The sequence below is a fragment of the Cariama cristata genome, unplaced genomic scaffold (genome assembly GCF_000690535.1).
Source record: "Cariama cristata isolate BGI_N322 unplaced genomic scaffold, ASM69053v1 scaffold10645, whole genome shotgun sequence".
Taxonomy (NCBI): domain Eukaryota; kingdom Metazoa; phylum Chordata; class Aves; order Cariamiformes; family Cariamidae; genus Cariama; species Cariama cristata.
In genome coordinates this window covers 54,233-79,571 of record NW_009616988.1, presented here as the reverse complement: position 1 = coordinate 79,571, position 25,339 = coordinate 54,233, and the positions used below count along the sequence as shown (strand labels likewise).

The window sequence follows — 25,339 nt, the reverse complement described above, 5'->3', positions numbered from 1 at the left end:
ATTTGATGTGATTTGATTTTATTTACATTTTCAATATTCTCAATATTGAATTAAGAATTAATATTGAATTTCTGCCCCTTTCCACAAGGAACAATATTGATTTTTCAAGACAGATAATCAGGCTGGGGTCAAGGAGAAGTTCCGCATATTAGTTGTGTAATGGTAACTTCTCCTAGGAGGGAGATCTGGGGAGCAGGTAGTGTGGAAAGAGGACAGCACTCTAATAAAAGAAGCAAAAGAACAAAGAGAAGAGAAAAATAAGGGAAAAGAAAGGAGGCACACAGGTTTTAATTACATTGCACTCAATCACAGAAAGGAGAAAAAGGAATACAAGAAAAAAAATTTCAAAATTCAACATTCTGGAATATTGTTTGGAGAAGAAACAAGAGAGTGACTTTTTAAAATAAATTTTTATTATCGTCTTTTAAGAAACCTTCCTATTTTTAAACAACGCACTTCAGCAAAACTGTTTGAAAGGGAAACTGTCATTTACCCTTGTCCTGATCATAATAGATGCCCCAACTGGACTTCCTTAAAGACAACAATACCCTTCCCACAGACTTCAAGGCATTTGGAATAAAGACCAAAGTGCTTGTGGGATCTACCACGATGGTCCTCTGTTGCTCCTCTCAGAAGTTTCAAGGACACCAAAGACCTCTGTGCGATGAATTCAGACATGCAACATCCCATATCACATGTGCTGCAGAAAAAAATGTTTCTTGCTGTTGCTTCCCACTGAAACGGAGGAGGTTGCTGTATTGGGTAACAGGCTATGGCTGACGCCTCCTCTTCAACTGAATCCTATAGTACTCAAAATTATGGTTCTCAAGCCAGCCGTGAAGGCAGCCCAAGTGAGCTGCAAGCAGCTGGCTGCTGGCTATGTTCTCAAAGTTAATTTTCTGTATCTGTAATAGCAGTGTTTGCCTCAGCAATGGAGGTGTCTGGTAGGAATCCGGGCAGAGAGATTCCCCTCACAATTAACTGCTCTTTTCAGGTATCACCCATACAATAAAGAATGCTACTAAAATCTCTCTGCAGAAAAGGGAGCACTTGCTCAATACCCTGCAACAATTCCTATCATGATCCATACTGTGGATTTCAGCAGATCAACTATGGACTGGATGAAGTGTGCGTGGGAGGCTGCACAAAACACTGCAAATTAGCATCACAGTTTCATCATGTCCAGTAATAAATAAAGGTAATAATTATTTTTGGTATTAATCGTAGTAATTACTACCCACCTTCGTTGCCAAGGACTTAAGCTTCCCCAGCAGTGACTGCTTATTTGAATATACTATTTCTTCTTCATTATCTTCTCCCTCCATTATAGCACAGCTGTCAGCAGCTGGCAGCTCGCACTCTTTTGAGTTCGCTGTCATCACTAATTTGGAATATTTATACTCCAGCCTGAAGATATAAAGACAGATAGGTATAGATTTTTTTACAAATGTCCCATATTCAAGCTTTTTGTAATTTAGATTATCTGCAGTCTTTCCACATAGTTACTTCTGAGGCATTTACAGGAAATTAGATGCTTTTCAATCATTAAAAACATATTAACAATACATCGACCTCCTGCTGTCCAGATTAGGCCTCTATCTTTGTAAAAGAGCTATGTTCTCCCAAAAGGCCACAAGCAGGTTGAGAAGATTTCCTGCATGAAGAAGTGTGACCTGTGTGCTCGTTGGGACAACAGCAGCTCTGACTTGAGCCCGTATTACAATCTGCATCACATCCCTGTCCAAGGAGGCTATGGAGGAGAGGAGAGATGTGTAACAGTGTGTGGTAGGAGGTAGAAAGAGGTGGGTACCATGATACTGGAGTCTGAATTTGGTGAAGTTGGATGTGCTATGGGGTAATGAAATCCCATGGAAGTGGAATCACGTTTTGAAGGTTTATGGCATGAGATTCAGGAAGCAGAGGACAATGGGGATGAGGAACAGTCAGTATGTTCAGTCTGAGAAGCAGGGGTCTTTTGCGCGTGCACCAGACATGTCCTCCCAAAATAGACCTAAGCAATATAAGGTCAAGAATCTTAATTTAGCCCAGCTGAAAGGGACTAATTAGACTGAAGAGATATCCTTTTGGTCTTCACACCTTGAGATATCCTTTCGGTCTTCAGGACCTAAAGTCAACTTCAAACTCTCAGGGATTAAAAAGACAGCTCCTGTTGGGAAATTAGGCCATAACAAATTACTGTGGATTTTCTATATTTTCCTCACTAGCATTTTTGATGGCTGCTGTTGGCAGAAGAAATTTTATTTTGGTGTATTAACAGACTGATCCAACATAGTATTTCTCATCAACCTTGTCATAAAGTCAGATCCATGAAATGTCTTTCTGTTCTCTAGATCAAGGTTTTAGCTTACTTTTATATGGAACACAATTTGCAGCACTTACTTCTGGTTCTTCTTCCAAAAATAGCAGGTCAAGGCTATGAGCAGAACGGCTGTAAAAGCACCAACACCAGCTCCAACCTTTAGCCAAAAATCCACTGTTTCACAAGTGCTGGTCTTTTTTTCTGGCAAGGGAACCCCTTTAATGCAATGCTTTGGCTCATTCCATACATACAAGGTTTCCTTTCAAACAGAAAACACCAAAAAGTGAGCTGCTTGTAGGAAAAGAGAGAACTATTTAGAGTTGAAGAAAACAAGCTGTTTTGAGGGAGAAAGGTTAGACAACTTTGCAATGAAAGCAAACCAAAACATGAACTTCAGGTTTCCAGACTCTAGCTGGAGTCGTATTGTCTACTCAGTTGTCCTCTTGATTGTGCCTACAGGTTCAGGCATGGCAAAAGGATTTCCTCTTCCATATTGCTCTTCACCTGGCACAATATGGATTGGACAGTGATTGAGAATGTGTTGTGCCTGCACTGGAGCTGTTGATCAACAGGACAGTTCTGAACCTGTGAAAGGACTTCCTAATATTTGACTAGAGAAGGCAGCAACAAAAAAAATTGCAAGGAAGGAAGACTGAATTTCTGAACTGAAATACTGAATCCTTTCCTAGCCTGCCCCTGATCTTTATTGTTATTAAAGGATTGAAGTCCATCGGGCACTCCATCCTTCACAAATAACTTGTCTGCATGTATGAATGCATACAGAGTTCACATCCCTACCAACATAGCTGGTTAGCACAAGCCAGCTCTCCTCCAGGAACAACACTGCTATTGGCACAAATATCCTTGAGTCTCAACACAGCACTTCACCAATAAGACTTGCACCCCGCCAGCTCAGAGCCTAGACTGAGATTTTCCAACTCTACCTGCACTTAGATATCGATTTACACACTGAATGTCAACAGAGTCCAAATTATACCCAAATGAATCCACCTAACTTAGAGACGCAGGTCTTGTACCTGAAATCCTTTTTTGCAGGCTCCCTCAATCTCGTGGTAGTCTTGCTCTGTGCAGAGTGGGCAAGCTTCTGCACTTTCCCATACAAAGTAGAAAGTGCATCCATTGCAGGTGCCCGCAGGGCATGAGCTAGAAGGAGAGCAAAGTTTAGTTATCACTTAAACACTCTAGGGTTTCCATCCTCTCTCCACATTCAGCTCCTGCAGATTGGTAATGGTAAGTACAACAAATAGGTAAACATCCATCAAGTCAGCAGATGGAAAAATCTGGGGCGAAGGAATTTTCCCAGCTTGTAAAACGTTTTCTCGTGAAAACGGATGTTGGGCTGTCGAAGGTCTAAAATAACAGTTCAATTCCTGGCAGTGACTGCTACTCACGCACCTAGGATGAAGAGAAGAGAAAGAAGGAAGCTTTGGAGAGCAGCAGAACTACTCCAGCATTTCACCAGCACAGGTTAGCCCCACGTGCCCCTCTATCGCTGTTCTCCTGCACTGGGTGACTGTTCCACATGAATGCTGCTATCTGGTTCCTGCTGTTGTTCTAATGATGTCTGGGTGATTTTGTCCATATGGAATGGACTTGTCCTGTCATGGTTAATTACCAGAAGGATGTTCACTAGTTAATGAAGAGATAACAGTGTCTCTTAGTCTAAAAAAGACTAATGACCCTATTTTGTATTCAGCCTGCAGAAGAAAGTTGTGCTGGCAATGGCAAGGCATTCACACAGCTTTTATTACTGACAATTACATCAGGTTTAACAGCAGCAGTGGCCAAAAGTCCATGCAAGAAGCTAGGTCATGTAAATGTGAAATATATCCATACAGAAAAATTGATTTAAAGGTTTTTTTCCTGTATCATCTGGAAATCTGTTATCCTGATCTGAAGGACTGAAAAATCCACAGCCCTAAAAGCCCATTCTGGCTTATCCTGATTTGAATAACTGACAATTGTCTTCTCTGTATTATGGAACATTTTTTCAACGTACATGGCAAGAGCATTGACAGACCTTTCTCCTCAATCTCTTTGATCTTATACTGTAACTTCATATGATATTAAACACCATGTCTGGAGGATCAAGGAGTTACATGCAGTATTATTTGACATGTATGAGATGTATCACTGAAAACAATTGTCTGCTGAGGTAATCAAAGGGGGCTAGGAAGGAAGAATTCAACAGGAGCTGAGATAAGGCACGTCATGTCAGCTGTGTGCTGTTTCTGCCCATGGTCACACCTTTAAAAGCAAGGTAGGTTACTCCTCCCTCACTGGTGAGTTATCATAGCTCATGTGTTTAAACTATAACACTAGAAGGACACCTGGAGGAATTTCACATGGCAGCTGATAGATAGTGGCTTGTTGCCCAGCATAATTTGTAGTGTATCAGGTCCCTAAGAAACTGGGGAAGCATCTCCAAAGGTTTTCAAACATCAATCACTTATCCATCACCTGTGAAGTAGATGCCTCTTTGCCTTCATTCAGGTGAGCATGGTTCACCCATCCCAAGAGGGACAGGGATCAAAGAGGATCCCACACTTCTCAGTTAGATTTGGAAAAAGGACTTAACTTTTGGGAAGGAGGATGAGTGAGAGGGCTATCGGCAGATTTATAGTAACATCGAGACAGACTAAGATGGGCCTCGACAACTGAAGAGGAGAGTTATCAGAGTTGAGAGGAACTTCTGAAGAATCACAGGGTGCTGCTAATAATACGGTAATAGAATCAACTCTTCTACTCTTTTTTCTCTGCAACTTTTCAGGTGCAGGTATAAACAGGACTTTGGAAGAAAGAGGCTTTTTGGAATCACTTGAATCAGAGTGAAGGGAAAAAAAGGTCAGGCAAATTATATACAACTGGTACAACAGGTCCAGGACACAAACTGGACTGATGAGACACATAAATAAATACATACAGAACTTGAACTCGACAATGTCAGGGCTCACATAAGCATTGCAATAGCAGATTTCATAGTTCCTAGAACAGGTTGCTCTTTTTTAAAAAAATTACTTTCTCCACAGCCACTGCTGTACATCAAGGAAGAAAAACTACCTCTCAAACGCCTGACTAGACAGTTCTAATCAGGAGACCAAAGATCAAAATGAGAAACTGAAATAAAGGAAAGTGGTGACAAAAAAAATCACTACATTTTCTTTTGGTTTTAAGCTTGGAACAGCCTGCCCGAGCTCTAACCTCTCTCACCACACAGCCTAAACACAGAGCAGTTGGTCTGCTGGGAGGTGATGAACACACATGTCCTTCACCTAAAAGAAATGATTGAGACCTCCTGGGTGGCTGATGAGGTAGATAGCACTCCTCATTGCTGTTAAGTATAAAATTACTAATGAGTTTTGTAAAGATTAACTGTGGAGAAAAGGCTTTTGGGCACTACTAGGATACAAATACTTAAATACCTGGGCACAGAAAGCTCTCCTTGGTCTGGTTTGTTGGGGTTGCATCTCATTGTCACAACCGTTGCACGGCCATTTTCACAGGAGGTTGTCACTGTTGAAGACCTAATGTTAAACAAGAGGAGAAATGTAGTACGTTTCCACTACAGTAAATCCATGTTGCTCTTTCATAGGTCTCTGTCTATTCACGCAACTGCAATACTAAAGAAATACTCTTTACCACAGCACTTTAACCTTTGTCAGTTGGAATAAAAAAAAAGAAGCAGGGTAGGTTTCACTACTTCATTTAAATCTCAGAGTGTCCTGAGATGCCACTCAGGGAACTGCTCTGTTTTTCTAGCTAGTTCGAATTCTGCTGAGTCAAGGAATAAACCTGCCCACAAAACAGAACAGAACAAATAAAAAAAGCAAATCACAGGTGCTGTGGTTGGTGTGTTACTCTGCTGGAGATTTTATGATGGCTATCTCCTCGCCTAGTAATCTGAGAACCACAATGTCCTGAAATAGCACAAGGCAAAAGGGATTAAAAAAACGGACCTTATCCCAACATGATAGACTTTGTAAGCCAAGTTCATAATACAATCAAAGGAAGGTCACTGGTGTGGGGTTCAGTTTGCAGAATCAGACATGTAATTTAAGTATTTACATATGCATAAAGTGTTGATATCCAAAGTGCTATAGCCAATTAAGATCTATCACTAAAGCCAACACAATCTAGAGAGCTAATCATTAGAACATATAGGTACGTGCCTTCAGAGAAGCTGAATAGCCCCACAGGCTCCAGAGCCTGGGTTTAGAAACCCAGTTTACATGAAAACACCAGCATGTAGACATCTTAATTGAGGTGATCTTTGAACTACTTATTACCCAAGCTGAGTTATTCTTTTTATGGAGAAAAGTGAAGAATAAGAAAAGCACACTAGTAACTGTGCAGGTTGGAACAATTATTTTTAACCTCGATTAGTTCATTTTTGTAATGTCAAAGTAAATACACATGAATGTGAAAGAAAATGTGCAATGGGAAGTGGACATATCAAAGCCATATATGAGAAATTATGGAAAGGAACATGACACTGGAAGTGGCACCTGGATGAATCAAAGCTCTAGTATCACTCTCTACAGCTCAAGTGTAATTTAGATTTGAGTAAACAGTGTTTGCTGATTTCATAAGATGTTCTTCAGCATTCCAATCAATATCAGTCTCAGCCAGATACTGATTAAAGTGATAACGATTAAAAGTGGATTAAAGATCTCCCCTCACAGTTTTAGTTTCCTTTAAACAAATGAAGAAATTTGACATACCAACAAACAGTATTTTTTACCTACTTGTAAAAGAAATGCACATCAGGTATTTTGCTTGGAGAGGGAGGAAACATATCTGTCTTGATGCTGATATTTTCCAGCATTGTTTCAACAGTAGCTCCTTAAATTTGAGGAGGGGGAAAAAAAAAAAAAGGAATAAGCTAAGAATGGATTTCTGAGGGGCTCACATATAACATTTTCTCAGTCTGAAAGATATGGTTCCCACTTAATTGCATTTAATGACATTACGTTATACACTTTCTTCTATTCTAACTAAACTTTGCAGATTTGTATGTTGCTCATACAGTCTGATTTCCTCATATAGACATAACAAAACAAAAAATTAATAAAACACCACCAGTGTAAATAAGTTTTACTCTTTTGTATGAATTTAAAGCAATCACAGGATATTACAGAATCAAAATAATTTAGATTGGGAAAGGACTGCTGAAGATATCTGATCCAGTCAACTGCTCAAAGCATATGCCTTGAATGTATAACCCTAACACATCATAACCATGAAACACCCCGAGTAATCTGCAGTACTGTGGCAGAAAAACTGAAATATGCAATAACAAGATTCAGAAGGATTATGGAGTCGTAGGCAAGCCTTGATGGCATATTTTTGAAGAAATGATGGGCTGGTGTGTGGAACAACTATGTTACACGTTTGCATGGATTTTGGAGAAGACCTGAAAAAGAGGAAAATTCAAGTAACCAAAGTTCTTAGAGATCTTTCCAAACCCATGAACCAAAGAAGACAGAAAACATTGGTGCTGCACTGCAACATTTCAGAAGAGGGAGCTGTACAAATGGGACAGGCTGCATCCTTCTAGTGAGGTGAAAAATTGCTGGAACAACAAGAAAAAGTGGCAGCAGCCAGCAACTGGTGGGAAGACAGGAAAGACTGAAGAAAAGTTTTTCTTTTTCACTTTTCTTGCAACAGTTCAGACAGCCTAGTTGAGTTCTTAGGACTTTGACTTGACTTTGACTTGACTGGCAATACATTTGGGATGACGATTCACACAGTTGGAAAAACCATGTCTGGTTATAACCCTTTTGGGTAAATATAGTAGATAACAAAGGTGACAGTTTACACTAGACACTACTACCTGGTGTAGAACAAGTCAGAGCCTGGGACTGTGAAAGCACATGGATCATTGTGCTCAGTAACATTACTCAGCAGGGCTTGCAGATGAGGGATAGCTACAGAGCATCACACCAACAGACAGAACAAAATAAGCACTGCTTCAGCAACCATCAGAAAGGTCTTAGGTTATTGTGGAGGGGCCTCCGTTCTGAGAACATATACTGATGTTAGCAAGGATGACCATTTCCTTTCATCAAAGACATTGCGAAACAGGGTAACTTAAATTTAGATTGCAACACAATGGACAGAGATTAGTTACTGACTAGACTGGAAGATGATAGCTCCTATGGACTTTATTACATTCAACAGAGGCAATGACAGTATATTCCCATCCAATATACAGTACTGTAGAGATGGCGCCTCAAAGTGCCGTTTCTCAAAAATAAGAATACTAGAAGCAAAATCAAGTGTAAAAAAAACCATGTCATTCTTCAGAGGATATTAATTATATGGCTAAAAAGCCACAATGACTCTCCCAAGAATGACAATAGCTTTGACTAAGAGTCCACCTTGGATCAGAACAGCAGTAAAAGAGCAATTCAAATAAAAACATTGGCACGAGCTTAATGGAGGGGAATAGAAAATCAAATAAAATCAAAAGCTATGAGTTACAGAAAAATGATAATGGATGCTAAAGACTTCAGGGAAAAGTATGTGTTTGGCAGCACTAGAAAATTTATACATTTGGAGCTTTTTTAGAAATACTAGAAACAAAAGTACATCTTATGGATAGGAAAGGCAAACTTCAACCATTTTAAAATGTAACAATTGTGATAAAGAAAAGGCAGCAGAAGAGCTTGATACCTTTTCTCTGTATTGGGAAAAAATCAGGACTATCTCCTTGCTTTCCAAGACAATGACTGAACACTTTATTCCTTCAGTGGCAGGAGAGGATATTGGCATCTACTTGGCATGCATGCTCATAAACTAGCGAACCCATACCTAAGACTGACCTTTAATAGAGTTTTTAATGATAGCAAAATGTCAAAAGACTGATGGAGAGGGAATATGGCGAGCCAAATTACGTGGCTAACACAATGAGGCAAAATAACAGGAATAGCAAGTGGAAGTTGGGTTTCAGTTAATGGATAGGTACATAATGAGTGACAGTCAACATGAATTTATGGAGAACAGCTCTTGAACAAATCGGATTTCTTTCCTTGAGTGCTGATGAATTTGGTTGCTAAAGAAAATTATGTAAATTTATCAAGTATTTCTCTAATTACCACATGAGAGTCTAATTAAAAAGTTAGCAGTGTAATATCAATTAAGTGCACACTCTAGATTAAAAATTATTAACTAACTAATTATAAAATTATCTGCCCATGGGAAATTGTCATCAAATGTGGTATGTCTCCAGGCTTCTCTAGGCATTGATATCGGAGTCCCAAAATAAAAGATTATCATCAGGCAGCTGCAAGTAACTATGTATAATCGTTGTTGGTAAAGTGTGTAGCTGAGGCAAAGATTAAGAGGAACAGAAATAAAATACAGAACCACTTGGCACACTTGGTGAGCTGGTCCCAATCAAACTAAACATATTTTAGTGCAGACAAATGCAGCAAGGGATGAAGGCCAGTCCTAAGTAAGAGAGATTTTCCCTTGGAAACTGTAACTCTGAAAAAAGATCTAGAGTGGACATCACATCCAAGAAGTCATCATGAAATCCCATGAGTCTGGAGAAAGAAGAACCCAGGGATTCTATCCTTGCATGTAAATACAAATACGGAAGTGATTTTTATTGCTATTATAGTGAAATGAATACTGGAATACTATTCCATTCTGACACCCATGCTTTAAGAAAATATAATAAGAAGTTACAGAGGCTGCAGAAAAAGCCTCAAAAATTTTTCAGATGCTTGAGACAAACACATGATAGCAAGAAACTTAGAAGAACTTGGTCTGCTTAGTTTATCAGAAAGGTAGACTGGAGAGGGTGTGATAATTCCAGTACACAAAATATTTCTCCAAGGAGGAAAATGTGGGTGTGAAATGGAGAAAGAATAATAAGAAGCAAGAGCTGGAAACTGAAGCCAGGCAAATTCAAACAGGAAACAAGTCTGCTTTAAAACAAAATACAGAGACAGTGTTTGACCAGTGGAAAAAAATACCAATGATAGTGGTAAAGCTTTTATTTCTGGCAGTCTTAAAAGTCCAGGTTGAATGCTCTTCCAAAGAAGTGCTTTTGTCAAACATGAGTTTCTGGGCTCAGTGCCAGGGAGAAAGTACAAACACTCAGTGCCTGTAATGGATAGGTGAGCAGACTAAATGACTTCATTGTCTAATCTGGCCTCAGACTCTGGGAACTTTTGAGCCAGAGTAATGCAAGACTTAATGATGTGCACTGCATGGCCCTGTGCTGCCCTAAGCCTCCTCCTTCCTCGCCTAATTATGTCCCAGCACCAGCTTATTCTTCTGAAATTGCCCAAGTAGGGACTTGGCATGGGCAGAAACACTTGGACTAATGTGACTACTACAGTGACTGATCTTGCTCTGCATGAGGTGGGTAGGAAACATGAAAGAAAACCAGTGCTTTTAAATGACACTCTCCAGATTTTTGTGTTGATATTCTATGCACCATGGGACCCAGCAGACCAAACACAGGGACGACTGAGTAATATGGGCATGGAAAACAAAGACTGGGGGCAGCCCTTACACTTCTTCTCCAGCCATCAGCTGAAATGAAACAGCAGCAAAAATCAATGGCAACTGTCCAGATCTGCTTCACAGCTCATGAACAAAGTGGGACTGAATCTTAGGTTGCCCCTTCACTCTTCCCCCAAGGTAATGCAGCGCTGTTGAGCTGAGAAGGACTGACTCTGCATCCCTAAATACATGATAGTACAGCCATGGTAGCCATAAGCAGAAGACAAACCACGTACCTAAGAACCTGTCAGCAAGGCTGTTGGACTGCAAAGCCAGGGCTGTTCGGAAACCTTTGCTGTCTGACGGGATGATGGTGGACTGACAGACAAAAGCTCCCACAAAATTGGAAAAATCTTCTGATTCTGCAACCATGTCCTTCAGAGTAATATCTGTGATATTGTCAGTGCAAATAGCCATCTTCTTCCCCTGTGGACAATCAGGAAAAAATGGGGAAGCTGTTGGTTATTGTTGAGACATGAAAAACTTTGGGAAAGGAAAGACTGCAAACTTCCTGACTGCAAACTGGATGAGTTTCATTAGTGCACCTTAGAAACAACCTGATGTTTCTATCATGACAGGGATAAATTGCAACAACAAACCGTGGCATTGTGAAAGCTCCGATTAAAGCCTTGTACAGACTCAGGAACACGGTGTCACCTCTAGTATGTGTCTTATCAGAAACCTGTGCTTCGAAGCACTCTTCTTTGTTTATCTTGACAGCACAGTGTTTACTTCCAGAGCATAATAAAATGGCTTGCAAAGGAAAACCATATTTCCCTTTCCTTTAAATAATATACTGTAGAATACCACTTTATTTGGGATTTAATCCATAATAAATAAATTATTTTCAAAGCACAAATACATGAAATCCCTAAACAGATATATAGTCTTCAAGGCTGCATTAATGTCACTTGTCAAGACCAGTGCTAGAATCTCAGAGCAACAGCAATCAAAGACAAATCACCAGACTCAGTTGTCCTGGCAAAATGCTAAGCACTCACGACCTAATCATATGGTTGGTAGTGCTGTAGAACCATCATAGTATTTGGGAAAATGAAGACCAGATGCACAGGGTAGTGAGAATATCTGTACCCTTGTGGATCTAGTTGTCGGCAGCTCTAATCCAGGTGGTACTTAAATACACATTTAAGCCTGAAAGTATGCAAAACACTATAAAGAAATGTGACTACTCATTTGCCTCAACTCATGCAAACCCTTTGGTACATGGGAAAGAGATTTCAGAACTTTACAGGGCTGAACATTAATGGAAACCATATGCATTGGCTTTCATGGGACAATACACGTCACTGGTACTGCTCGGAAACTTCAATTTATGGATGTGACAACAAGCTCTGATACAGTCCAAGCGCCAGACAGAAAAAATCTTGACTTCTGGAGAAGAGACTGTTTGCACTGATGGACTAAACACATTTTTCCACCACTCTGAAAGGCTACGATCAAAGTCAGCAATGGGCACCTCAGCCACTGGCAGAGCGCAGGGTGACCAGGGGCTCTGCTGACAGCAATATCTCCAGCCAAGTCAGAAGGGAAACGTATCTAAAGAAGTTGGCAACTGAAAGACTCGGATTCTTCACTTGAGTTCCTTGGTGGCAGCACAAAAAGGTCAGGGTTGTGACCCATGTGACTTGAAGGCAAAAGAACTAAGAAAAGGTAGGGATGTGACAGAGCTTTTCTTCTGAGTGTTACTTATGCTCAAAACACTTTCATCTCTGCTCTGGAAAATCACTTGGCTGCTCGAAAGTCCTCTTGCACTGCCAATCAACGTCTAGAGGGAAGTGTTAGCATGGTGTCGGTGATAGCTGAGCCGTAAGGGAGTCCTCATCCTGTCTCAGTATGATTCCATAGAGCATCAAAACGGACAGCAAATTGGTTAATCCCCTCGACCCTCAACGCCAGCTGAGCTCACCTCATTCCCACACAGGCTGATGTTGAAGAAGTGGAAGAACTTGGTCCCTCGGGAGGTGAAGCTGGGCCCACTCATCAATGAGCCCACCTGGCTGAGGTTGCTGAAATCATAATTCAGGCTCTGGTTATCCTTGACGTATGACACCAGGCAGTCACTGAAGCAGGCAGAGTGGTCCTTCAGAGAGGAGAGGCATCCATTAAAGAGCAGTTATGGACCAGCCGCACACTGTTCACCTGGGAGTTAAAGCAAGCAGGACTGCTTTCCTTGTTAAAGATGAAGGGGAACTTTGTCCTGTTTCCGTAATTCACCTTTCCCTTGGGAGAACTCCCATTTCTGTTTTAGTCCCTTGCAATCACATATCAGGACTTTAATGTTCCCTAAGCCTCGCCTTTCTGCTGTCCACTGCATTAGCCAAGAAAACGCAGTTTCTTGCTTTGTTTTGTTGTGGGTGCTGTGGATCCTAAAAGGATCCCAATGTCCCAGCTTAAAGCCCTGTAGATAGACCAGGACATGGCCTCAGTTACACTTGCATCTTGCAAAGGAAACACAAGAAACAGGGACAGCATATGAACCCAGCTCAAGACAGGCAGAATACAAACAAATTGGAGCAGTTCTTCAAGTCCCTGTGCAGCTCCTTGCCAAAGGATGCTGCACATGGCAAATGTTTATCTAGGCTTAAGGGCAATTTCATATAAGAGGAACTTGTTACAGGTTTCTAAAGGTACAGAAACATCATCCACCTGAGGAAGTCCCTGAGCCTAAAACAGCAGGAGTCTGGGACAGTTTTAGGTGGAAGTAATGTATATGTTCGCCCTGTTCTTACACTGTCCCCAGTACAGCTTCTTGAAACGAAAATGAACCTTTTTTTGAGCTGGTGTGGTCAATTTTATCTTCTTATTGCATATTTACAAACATAAATTAGACTAGGGACATATCTGGAAGAGTGGGATCATTGGTTATAATTATACTCCAGTGCTCACAAGGCACGTACCTGTAGGAAAGCACTAAAACTGGCCCTTTGAGTGTTCATATCCCAATAAACCCTGTCTGCCCATCACTCAAAGACACTTAGTTTCTGTACCTTGGTGCTCTTGCTGCCAGGCCCACATGGGATGCAGGCCTCCCTGCCATAGACCTGGTGGATGGACAGGAAGGTGTTGGCTGGACACTCCTTGCACTGGCTGGTTTCCTTCTCGATGTAGTGTCCCGCCGGGCAGGGCACGCAAGATGAGCCAGACTGCTCAGAGCCCAGCGCGCAGGCCCGGCAAGAAGAGGCAACTCCATCCACTGCGTTGGTCACCGTGATGGAGTAGATCTTTGCCATGTCATTGATGAACTGTCTGCTCTGGAACGAGAGCCAAGGAAACCACCCTGGTGTCATCACGCCATTGCATTTGGACATTAACCACAGCTCTGTGCACCAGTGCACCGATTCAGGGATTAACTTATGCATGTGTCTGTCTTTCAACACGAATAGTTTATCCACAGCTGCCTCCCATGAGCTGCTCTATGGTGACAGCCACTCTCTCCTTACAAGAAGTCTGTGAGCTTCAATGCAGGGCAAGAGCTCTGGCAGTGAATGTCCAAGGAAAGCTGTGTTGTAAAGGCCTGTACCTAAAGAAGTACTTACATCTTGGCCCTCATTTATTCTTTGAAAGGCCCAGGTGAACGTGAAGGAAGCGTTTTTGGAGATGATGTGAGTGTAGGATTGCTTCTCTTTACTTCTTTCCCATGATTCCACCACATTGGTATTTTTTCGATTAACATCCTATAAAATGGACATAAATTTTTTTTAAAAAACAAAAAGTGTGGTCATACTACAGTAAACATCAGTGCTTTATAATATAAAGTTTAATATATAAAGGACTTTACAATTGCATTTAACATTTAATAAAGGAGAGCAAACACGTTTATTCTGTTTTCCACTATTGGCAATTTTTTAATTGATGAACTGTGTCTATTCCAAAAGATGCTCTAGTTCACACAACAGTTAAGTTCTAAGTCCTATAGCAGGTTATAAATGTTACGAGGACAGATTCAGCACAGTGGTTCTTTCAGGTTTGAAGTTTTGCTTATGTACAAAACATGTGGATACCAGAGCACAGAAAGGGGAAGGCCATATTTCAGAGAAAAATTGCAGTTTTCACCATCTCCAGATAACCACTTTGTTGGTGTCTCTAGTGAAACAGAACTGAGGCCAACAAGACAGCGTCAAGTTTACATGAGAAAAACCTGTTCAATCTATGCTCATGTTTCTTATTCTCCATCAGTTGTAAATGTTCCAGTGAAAAATGTTTCTCCTTTAAAACAGATTTCTTTGAATTACAACTAAAGGCAGATTCCTTTAAATTTCCACCTAATTTCCACTTAATTCTCTTTAAATTAAGAGCAGATTCCTTTAAAGTACCACTAAATATAAAACAGGACCAGTTTCCCTTTGCAATGGAAGAGGTGACAGATCACAGATCCAGTTACCCTCCTCAGCTGATGGACTTTCAATAAGCAGACAAGAAAAGTAAAAAACATGGCACTTTGCTTTCACAAACAAATGTCTGCCAGCTGCCCTACTGCTCCCCCAGGTCATTGACAGGATCCAGTCTAAATTTCCAAATTTTCCATTTCCCAAACCTCTCTCCCACATCTTGACTTGTGACTGTTAAACTTCTGGAGGCTAACTCGAGTGCACAGGAGACACTGAGAATTTTATCAATTGCTTTAACAGGAGAAAATTTGGCTCTTTAGTGCCCAATGATTTCTTTTAAAAGAAACAGATAACCAGGAATGGTTCACAACTCATGTGGTGGAGGAATTTTGCTAGGTCATTCATTAAATCCTTCCTGCAAGGGCACTGCAGATATTAAACTAACGTCATACTTAGTCATAATAAACCAAGTGCAACTAATCACACCTATGTAAAGGTATTAAAGTGACATGTGGAATATCAGGCTCAGTGCTCTGTCATGGAGAGAGAGGTCTCACTTACCGCCATAAAGTACAGCACACAATCTGCCGAACAGATGGTCTCAAAAACAAAAGTAATCCGTCCTAGTTCTGACCCAGTTGCTCCTGTCACCGATGTCGGAGGTCTGTTTAACAGAGAAGGAACAAAACACTTACAAGGTGCTCTCCAGACAGGCAGCAGTCAATCCTTCAAATTGCTTTTCATACAGCGAGGAAACCGTCAAAGTCCTGTCACATCAAACCTGCTCTTGCAGAACTGCGGAGGCCAGGTTTGCACAGCGGCTCTGCACTGGGTATTGAGCGCAGCAGGGTTATTTTTTAAGTGTCTGACTTCGTTATGGTACAGTTCCCTCCTTATAATTAACACCCAAAGGGAAAGGTAGGGAATCTTTTGTCTTAAATGTAATACATGCTTTAAGTGATTTACACCAATTTAATTGCATCTGCCCTCCACTAGTGGGAAACACTTTAAGGAGTTTCACGTAAACCAGACGTATTCAGGGTGCTCCCCTGCAAAGTACTAAACAGTAAACAGTAAACTGGGACACATTAAGCTTTTCCACAGATATTTTTCTTGCTACTCTTTTAATTGCTGTCTGCCCATACTGTAAAATAAAAATCAGGGTTTGCTCATTGGGTGTAAGAAGTCACAACCCCACCTCGGCAAGGATACAGCAAAGGGAGGGTGAGGTTCATTTTGCCATACCTTACCTGTCTGCATATTTGGCACCTGGTCTGAGCTAGGAGTCTAAGCTCACTCTTTGACAAGGACTTCAAGCAGCTATTTTATCCTGTCTGAGGGTCCAGGAGAGGCGGGATGTCCTGTTCTCCTGCAGTGCCTGCATCTCTCCACTGGCTCCAGGGAAAGCAAAGTAACTTGGGTTTCCATAAAACACCTTGAGGGCAGGCACCAGTATCCACACATGGCAGGTTTGGCTGGTTACTTTGGGATAATTTAGAAATAGAGTGGCAGCAATATCTTTTCTCAGTTTCTAGACAGCCAACCGGCTGGCATCTCAGACTAAAGCAAACACTGCTAAAAACCAAGGTCTCACAGAATCGTCTGCTGCAATGGGCTGACTGGGGACACAAGAATTAAATTTGTTTCCTCTTGTCTCTCATTCATGACATCATTGCACTTCAGAAAGAAAAACTCGGTTCATTCCAGGGGTAATGTGAAATAGGTGTAATAGACAGAGATAAATGAGAAATAGATGAAAAAAAAAATACTGTTCCTTACTTAAATCCCGGGATATGCAGGTTCAAGATAAGATAGTCATTGTCAGAGCCTCCTGCCCCACTCTGGATGTGATCACCAGCCACCTCCCAACCTTCACAGGACAAAAAAAGAAAAAAATAATTCAAGAAATGGATAGTTTCTGAGTCATATGGCAAAAAAATTTCTATGTTACCATATTTTTTTAAGTGACTCAGTAGTACATTTTAAAGATGTCTGGTATAAACTATAGAGCAGTATAATAAAGCTTTTGAACGAAAAATGTTAGTAATTGTATGAGCTGCTGATTTTACAGACAAACGTCACCTTGAAATCAGCAAGGCAATTGAAATTCCCTGGCCTGTGCTGTGCAGCTCAAGGGGGATGATCCATCTGATCTCTTCCAGCCTTAAAACAGACGAATTAATGAATCTATGTGTTAAACGTTAAGCATATACTTCAGTGCCCCTCTGCTCAATAGGTGTAATTCAAAGCTTGAGTTACATCAGCCTGACAGGGCAGATCAGACTGAAGAAAATCTTTCAGAGAAGGCTGGAGGTGGGAGAAGTCCCAAACAGGATCATTTTCACTGGTGAGCTGTGACTGCTCTCTGCTGCAATCTTAGCACATCTGCAGAGAGAAAGCTCTGAGTCCTACGTGAACAAAAGCACAGATTTTAATTAAGTTTCCTAAAAGAATTATGTGTGACCTCAATGGGCATAGTTATCACAAAACATGAAAAGAGATAAACTACAGAGAAGTAAAATAGTTGTGTTTTTTTCAATAGGAATATTCAGATGCATCAGAGTCTATGGTCCTTGGTCAAGGGGACTTCACATAGGCTGCAGTTCCTGCTCTCTTCTGGTATACAAGAGATTTTTTTATTTCTTCTGTGTGACATTGTGACACTGGTTCCTACAGGAAATTTCAAGCCCGGTGCAATTAAAGGGGGGAAATCGGGTTGTGAGTCATGCAGCAAAGAGCGTGCTCGTTTTGATGGGTGCTCCGCTACCTCAGTGATCAGCGTAGAAGAAAGACAGGCACATAACGACACAGGGAGTTTGGCTTACCGTTCATCCCATCGCACTTTGAGTTGCCGACATTAAAGCAAGACGTCTTCATGTTGCCTGGCAGGATGTTCCACCACTTGTACTCAAAACCAAGAGCTGGTTCAGTCCCAGCAGGGCAGGCTTTGCACTCTACAGGGCAAGAGGGCAGGAAAAGGAAATCACAGGGCCAAAGCACATCTCAAACAGTGTTTTAAAGAACGTAGATATTACTTTTTTACTCTTTGGGCAAGTAATGAGAAAAGAAAATATTTTATTCCTTTATAATTAAACAGTCAAAGACTTATCAGGACCAGAAGAGTGGAAATGAGACCAGCATTTTATAAATTGCAGGTCATAACCTCGTGGTAAGTAATGTGCAACTGATCCCCCAAGTCACACTTCCTTTTTAATGGCTTCAGCTGAAGCTTTGATCGTACTGGTAAATATGAGTTCCCACAAAATGCTGTAGGTGACCATTGGGCCAGTACATCTCAGAATCAACAAGCCAGAGTTTAGGCTATACAATATTGGCAGGGTACTTATCTGACAGTGCTAAAAATGAGATTTTCACAGGGAAGAACTTGACATGGACAAGAGAATGGGCGAGGAGGAATTACTGTCTGTAAAAGTTCTGATTCCTTTCTCAGAATCCCTTAAAATAACCCTCAGGATGTTTGTATCAGCCAAGAAATGCATCCAGAATACAGCAGGTCAACTTAGAGCAACAATCCCTGATACGAAAGGACTTCAGAGAGAAAACAGATATCCAACTCCCTCTCTCCAATGTTATTTAATAAGTATTTTATGCAAAATGAACTCTGGCTTATGATGATGTGTCATTAAACTAAGCCACCTGCAAGCAGACAACTGCTTCTGGGGACACAAGCAATTTTTTTGTGGACTCCTACCCTGTGTCCCATCCGAAAATGTGCCTGGTGGGCAAGGAGTACAGGAAGATGAGGCGTTGTTGTAAAAGCCAGGATTGCAGGGTGGACAATCTTTCCTCTCTCCAGAAGGAGGTAGGGTCAATGCATCAGGGAGATCCTCTCTGCAGATCTTGGGTTCAATCCATTTGTACATGATCTGAGTCTGGAAGGAGAAGACACTGAGCTCACATGGCGTGTTCTGAAGCTTCAGGACTAGATAGTCCCTGTTATAAATTATATTAGGGTATTCTCAGTGTTTTAGGCCAAAAACAGACCTTGCACATCCAGGACAATAAAGGCAAGGGTGGAGAAGGGAAACAGAAGTGATTGGGTTCACAGGCGATTCCAAGATATCAGACCTTTTACCAATTACTACTGTTCATTCTTATTTATCCACTGAATTTTCCCATAAAAATGTTTCTGAGGAATGCAGATAAATATTTCTAACAATTGCTTAAACAATCTCTGTATTTTAACCATAGCAGCCAAAAATATAACTTCTGCATTATAAAATCCCTTTATTGGGAAGGCATCTGTTAGCAGAGAACACCACAAGTTTTGCATTTTTTCCTCCATACCGGTCTGTTCTTTGAAAAGTCCTCAATTTCTCTCCAGGCCTTTGCACCTACTAAGCAAATGCCAAAACCACACAGGAGCTCTCTATCCCCTCTCCAGTCCCTCCACATCACATAAGGAGCAGTTTATGAACGCTAACATGAGTCAATCCTTTGTGTTACCATATACAACGGTATTGCCTCTCCATCACCTCCTCTTTGAGGAGACAAGTTTTCTCTCTTCAGGAAAAGGCTTGGATGAGATGCATCACCTGTGAAGTTGGGTTTCAAATTTCACCTGACTTTGGGTCTATCCCTGAAGGGATTTAATATCTCAAGATCAAAATTAGCTGAGTTCCTGAGCTTAGAAACCCAACTGGCAAAACTTTAACCTGGCCACAGCTCCCACTCTGGGTACTTCCACCCCTTGGTGCCAGCAGTGCAATCAGGGATCCTTGAGGCCAGAGGCACAGGGACAGAGCTTGGCAGGGGAGATTTCACCGTATGAATTTGATCCAGGACCTTGAGCATATGCCCCTGCCATCCCGGGCGTTGAGATACTTGCGCTCAAGATTAGCCCTCTGATAACACAGAGCTGTTCAAGAAGTATTGATCATCTTTGAAACTGTTTGAAAAAAAGGTGGAAGAAGCCTCAGTGCAGGCTCAGGCCCCAGCTCCTGGGAGCTGCAATTAAGCTGAGGCTCTCGCCCTTTGTCCCTGCCTGTGCTGTGTTGCAGCCATGCCTGTGCCAGGCCATGTGCCCTGGCTGACCTGCATCCTGGCTGACCATGGACTCGATGTCCCAGCTTGACACTGGTTGTGCCTCATCACTACAGATTTGTCTGGCAACCTTGGCTGAATTTGGCCGCTGACACTGGGTCTGCTTTGCTCTCTTTGCTCAGGTACTGTGGGAATGCTCCTGCTGTCAGAGTGGCATCTGTCCCTTATGGATCAGCCTGACCTTGCTGCTCCTGAATACTTAGAGGATTTTCTGGAGTATTGCTCCAGAAACACTTCAGTAGCATCAGGGTGCACAGCTTTTAAAATAAAAAAAGCTCAGGAGCTGACAAAGTACCTGTGTGGTTGCCCAGAGCCCAGACACACTGTACACACTAAAGCAATCCTACTGCCTCTGAGCAGAGAAAAGGGTCAGAGAGTGCCCACAGCCACGCAAGAGAAGGTTTCTAAGACTGGGGCTGAAGCAATCAGCCTGGGATTTTTAAAGCAGTAAGTTGGTGAAAAGTCAATAGGAGTCAAGTGCCTAAATCTCCTGTGTCCTCTTCCATGCACAGAGTGGGGACAGCAGGAGGGAGACAACAATCTAACATCCAGTGAAAAACCTGGCTGATTTCAGTACGCCGTGCATCAAGGGGCCTTTAGGCTGGTGCTTTACAGCCACTGCTCACCTGAAGATGGGCTGCAGACTCAGGCTCTTTGAGGCAGACTCAGGCTCTCTGCATGGAGAGGTGGCTGGGGAGTACGGCAAACCTGGACCAATTTCCAGAGATGCAGAGCACTAAACGGTGAAAGCAGTCTTGAAAACCCAGCCAGTCCCTGTGAGTTTATGACACATGTTGTTGTTGCAACTGGAAGATGAAGGGTGTCTGCAGAAAGACCCACTTTGTATTCTGATGATGTCCATGAGTGAAGGGAAAGGCCACTGAGGAGGCAGGAGGAGGGTTAACAGTAGGAGCATATTCAATGCCAGGAAGCCTTGAATTGCACAGAGCAGTGACGGGGTAATCTGCAGGTGGCTGCAACTAAAGCAGTACCTGGGGCTGTAGCAGTGAACACTGCTGCTAATTCCTCCAGTCATTACAGGCAGTTAACAGAGTAAGAATCAGTGAGTCAAGACCAGGTTGTAGAGCCTGCCAGCTCTGGGGCTAAACTCACTGATGCTTCCATATTAAAGTACATGAACTCTCAGCTGCATTTTGGAACTGGCTGACCAGGACACTCCAAAATACTTCATCTTGCCAGCAAATATATAGGCCAGCAATCTACAGGTGCTATGGATTTTGACTACTTGCCATCCCATCCGGATCTAAAAGAGGTGGGAAAGGGAAGAAAAGAGGTCTGACCATGTGTCCACACCTCTGTGGACTCCATATTCCAGTACACAGGAGTTTCTTCTTCAAATGCGACCAGAATCCCCACTTGACTGACGAGACAAAGGGCAGGAGAGCTCCAAAGCCAGGCTGCTCCACTAGCAGGTCCCTCTATGAGAGACCAAGTGAATCTAAGGTCTCCAAGTGAAGTGATCTACTGAGAGTCCAGGTGTTTTGAGGCATCCCATGAGGCAAGCACATTATTAGCAGCTAAGCTCTGTTGCTGTACATGAATACTCTCATGTATATAGCATTATTTTAATGGCGCATGGGCTCTGTTTTGCTGCTAAAATTAAGGGACATGATACACGTCATATTTATGCAGCCAAACACTCTTCCACCTGAAATAGGTATGGTCATGTCCAATGCTCCTGTGCCATGGTAGCTCCTGAATCATGCTTGGGCATTGCTGGGACAGGGCAAGGAAAGATTGTTAACAACTAAACAGTAGGGTTTATTCTGCAACAGTACTTCACCCTGTGCTCCAACACTGGCTTTTTATGAGCATGGTGGTAGCACCAGTGACCCAGTCAGACTAATCGCAAGTGCAAGGAGCTCAGCGTTTCACAGTGACAGATCCCTTAAGCAGACCCATGACAGGCAGATTCTTACAGATGGATAAATGCTGGAGCGAAGTAGGCTAAAGGACAAGCCCAAAGCCTCATAGAGATTCAATGCTGGAAGCAAAATTGGGAAAGCAATTGGGAAAGAGACTCCTAGAAACCCTATCTTGTTTTCAAATCAAGAGATCACAGTAAGCTCAATGAGCTTAAAAATACTACCATGCCTTCTACTTACTTTTCCTTCCTTATCACAAGGCGTATGGATCTGGAAAAAGTCTTTGTTTGTGCATGGAGGACGCTCTATACATGCACTGGCTCCCTCATCTAAAAAGAAAGGGTGAGGAACAGGATGTTAAACTATCAAATGGTCCCTGGAAACAACCATAAGGAGCTTAAACTCTGGAGATTAAAGTGAGTCAGCAGAAAAATATAAAACAAGAATGAAAAATCAAACTCTTAATGGAGTCTACATGAACCTTCCCCTGAACTGAAGTGAGGGAACAGGGAAAATACCAGCTATGCTTGTACTGTCACACTGAAATTCATTGATTCAGTATAACCAGGGAGTCACCCAAACCTTTATCCCACCCTTTCACCTTCAAGCAGTAATTTGTGTAGTTTGCCAAGTATGGGAATATGCTCTCACTTGATAAGGAATGAAAACGTTCTAACCCATTAGAAACTTCCTTACAACACTGGCCAAATTTTTCCTCTCCCCAGACATTTTTGCAAAATTTCCATTCTCATAAGCACAGGCACAGGTCCCCAAGCATTTGCCATAGTCTGTGATAGCAGGTGCTATGGTTGGTAACTGATTCTTCAAAAGCTTTCTTACAAAACACCTACAAGGGAGAAAACTGAAGACATTTTGACCATGAAGAACGGATTGTGCCCGTGTTATTTGACTACCACCAGCTAACCACAGCTGGGAATGCAGAGGACTTTGGGGACTAGGGTTTGCCACTGGATTACCACATCTTCCAATAACACATGAGGCAGGAACAGGCCAGGAGAGGATTTGGAAAGGAGATTCCTCGAAACATGACAAGTCTGAAGGCAGCGATGAAGCCGATTCAGGTCTTCGCCAACCAATAACACAAATTACCGCGAGAGGGCACAGCACAACTGTTATCCTTCAGAAAGAAGAACTGGTCTCTTCGAGGTCATAAAGATCTCCATCCCTTCATGTTGGCATCGACTACCTTAGCCAAGATTGATTGTAGACCATTATGCAAATATGTGCCCTCTGCAGCTTTTGAGAAGTCCCATCTTCCTTTCCCCTTTACATATCAACTGGAGACTAAACTTCATTGTTGGATAAAACCAATCTCTCATCTGCACACAGAAACAGCTTATGACCTTATGTACTCAGACTGTCCTGGTTTTGCTTAACCCATTTGATTTATGTACCTGCATAATACATTTCTTCTTTACACTTGGTGCACTCTTTAGCTCCTTTCTCAGAATAAGTATTTCTTGGACACACCTGGCAGCCAGATGAACCTGGTTTGTCACTGAAGGTACCAGGCTTGCATGCGAAGCATTCAGATGTATATGCAACTCCTGTAAGATAAATTACAGGTAAAGCACTGAAACACACAGAGGTATGCACCCTAACTACTGCCTGCCTGCTTATGGGGGAAAGAAAGTCAGCTGCATAACACAGCTTAAAAATCACAGACTTTTACCACTCACTTTAGACACTTTGGCTTTGCTGACTCATAATTTAGGTCTTTAATCTTTGCTTCTCAATGCAAGTCTGACCCATGTAAGAATCTTACAGGACATTCCAAGTTTGATTACACTTAGAACAGGACCAAAAGAGCAATCCCAGATTAAAGAAATTAAGTAAATAGTAATTTAACTGTCACTGTTATGATATGTATCTCCATTTATCACTGTTGAGAGGCTTACCAAAAAGCATGGTCTTTCTGTACTACGTTAAAGAAAACCTGTTTATCCCTTTTTCTCTCTCTTTATTTGCTCAGCCAGTCTTCTCCAGCAGACGGCATCATTTACCAGCCAAATGAATTTTTCCGCCTTTCCCCGACAGTGAAGTTTTGCTGTTCTGTTTCTACACTTTAGAGGCGAAGACAGGGGACGAGGGGGGTAAAAAAAGCCACTTCAGTGCTGTAGGCACACCAGTAGAAATGGCACTTGGCAAACACTGTGACGAAAGAGTGAGATAAGAGCTAAAAGGCAAATATCACTTACCTTCAATGGTGATGTTTTTCACCAGAACTGGTTTTACTACTTTGGACCCCATGAGAATCCCTGTTGTTCTCCAGTATAATATATTGCTACCTGACTTCAGAGTTACCTGCAACGACGCACATGACAGTCAGTAGACATCCCCTCATCAAAAAATTGTTGTATTTCTTACTTCCATTACCTAGATTTCTTACAGCCTAGCAGCAATCTTGGCTTCTCTTAAGCTGTTTAGTGAGTCAAGAAGTAATGGGGAGACAGCTAGGCAGAAACACCAGTTTTATGGAAAAACACTAAGAGCTATTTCTGACCTTGTTCTAAGCAGAACTGAGAAAAAGCTGTTCCTGCCTTTATCCAGCTACCCCTGGCACTCAAAAGCTTTTATCTCTAGCTCTATGTTCAGATATAGTCAATCAGTTTGTTTTAAAGCCTTGAGATACAATTTTGTAAAGAAACCCAACACGACCCAGAGTTCAAAAATCCAAGCTCACAAGTGAGTTTTGTTTATAGGCTTTAAAAATCAAGTTCTGCCTGCATCTAACACTACAGCATCATGATCAGTAAGCCAGGCACAAACCATGAGCACCCTCAGCAGCAGTCCCATCCCTCCTGCTCATTTCTGATCCTCAACAGCAGATGAGATGCAGAAAACAACCTGGTTTCCAACTGCCTTGACCTACTTGTCTTCACAGCATGGTTCAGAAAGCAGTTGCACAACCCCTGTGCTGGCACTGGAAGGGTGGTGGGTTGATGGCCCCATGGCTGGGATGAGGGGCAGGAGGAAGGCAGGACCACTTCTTTCAGCAGCAGTGTTGGGGCCTGCTGCCTTCAATTCACCTGTATAACTACAGTATCACTCTACTCATGAAGAGCAGAAGGCTTACCAAGACCCATATCTACTAGCCCAGTACAAGATGCCTACAGTCAACACAGTGATACTGGCCTGAAGGTGCTATATTTTCACACAAG

General features: G+C 42.0%; 1 protein-coding gene across 1 annotated transcript in view; it reads right to left on the bottom strand.

Annotated features, from left to right (window-relative positions):
* The window catches only part of KIAA1324L (KIAA1324-like ortholog), a 48,821-nt gene that overhangs the window by 2,547 nt on the left and 20,935 nt on the right, over positions 1–25,339 (bottom strand). Inside the window, exons 5-20 of the mRNA XM_009700368.1 lie at positions 24,377–24,482; positions 23,573–23,725; positions 22,398–22,486; positions 18,920–19,100; positions 18,033–18,161; positions 16,987–17,077; positions 15,769–15,871; positions 14,416–14,553; positions 13,867–14,130; positions 12,786–12,959; positions 11,095–11,284; positions 7,087–7,183; positions 5,764–5,865; positions 3,358–3,484; positions 2,401–2,579; positions 1,242–1,407 (exon numbers count right to left, since the gene is read on the bottom strand). Coding sequence (XP_009698670.1) covers positions 1,242–1,407; positions 2,401–2,579; positions 3,358–3,484; positions 5,764–5,865; positions 7,087–7,183; positions 11,095–11,284; positions 12,786–12,959; positions 13,867–14,130; positions 14,416–14,553; positions 15,769–15,871; positions 16,987–17,077; positions 18,033–18,161; positions 18,920–19,100; positions 22,398–22,486; positions 23,573–23,725; positions 24,377–24,482 — 2,289 coding nt within the window. The remainder of the gene's footprint in view (positions 1–1,241; positions 1,408–2,400; positions 2,580–3,357; positions 3,485–5,763; positions 5,866–7,086; positions 7,184–11,094; positions 11,285–12,785; positions 12,960–13,866; positions 14,131–14,415; positions 14,554–15,768; positions 15,872–16,986; positions 17,078–18,032; positions 18,162–18,919; positions 19,101–22,397; positions 22,487–23,572; positions 23,726–24,376; positions 24,483–25,339) is intronic.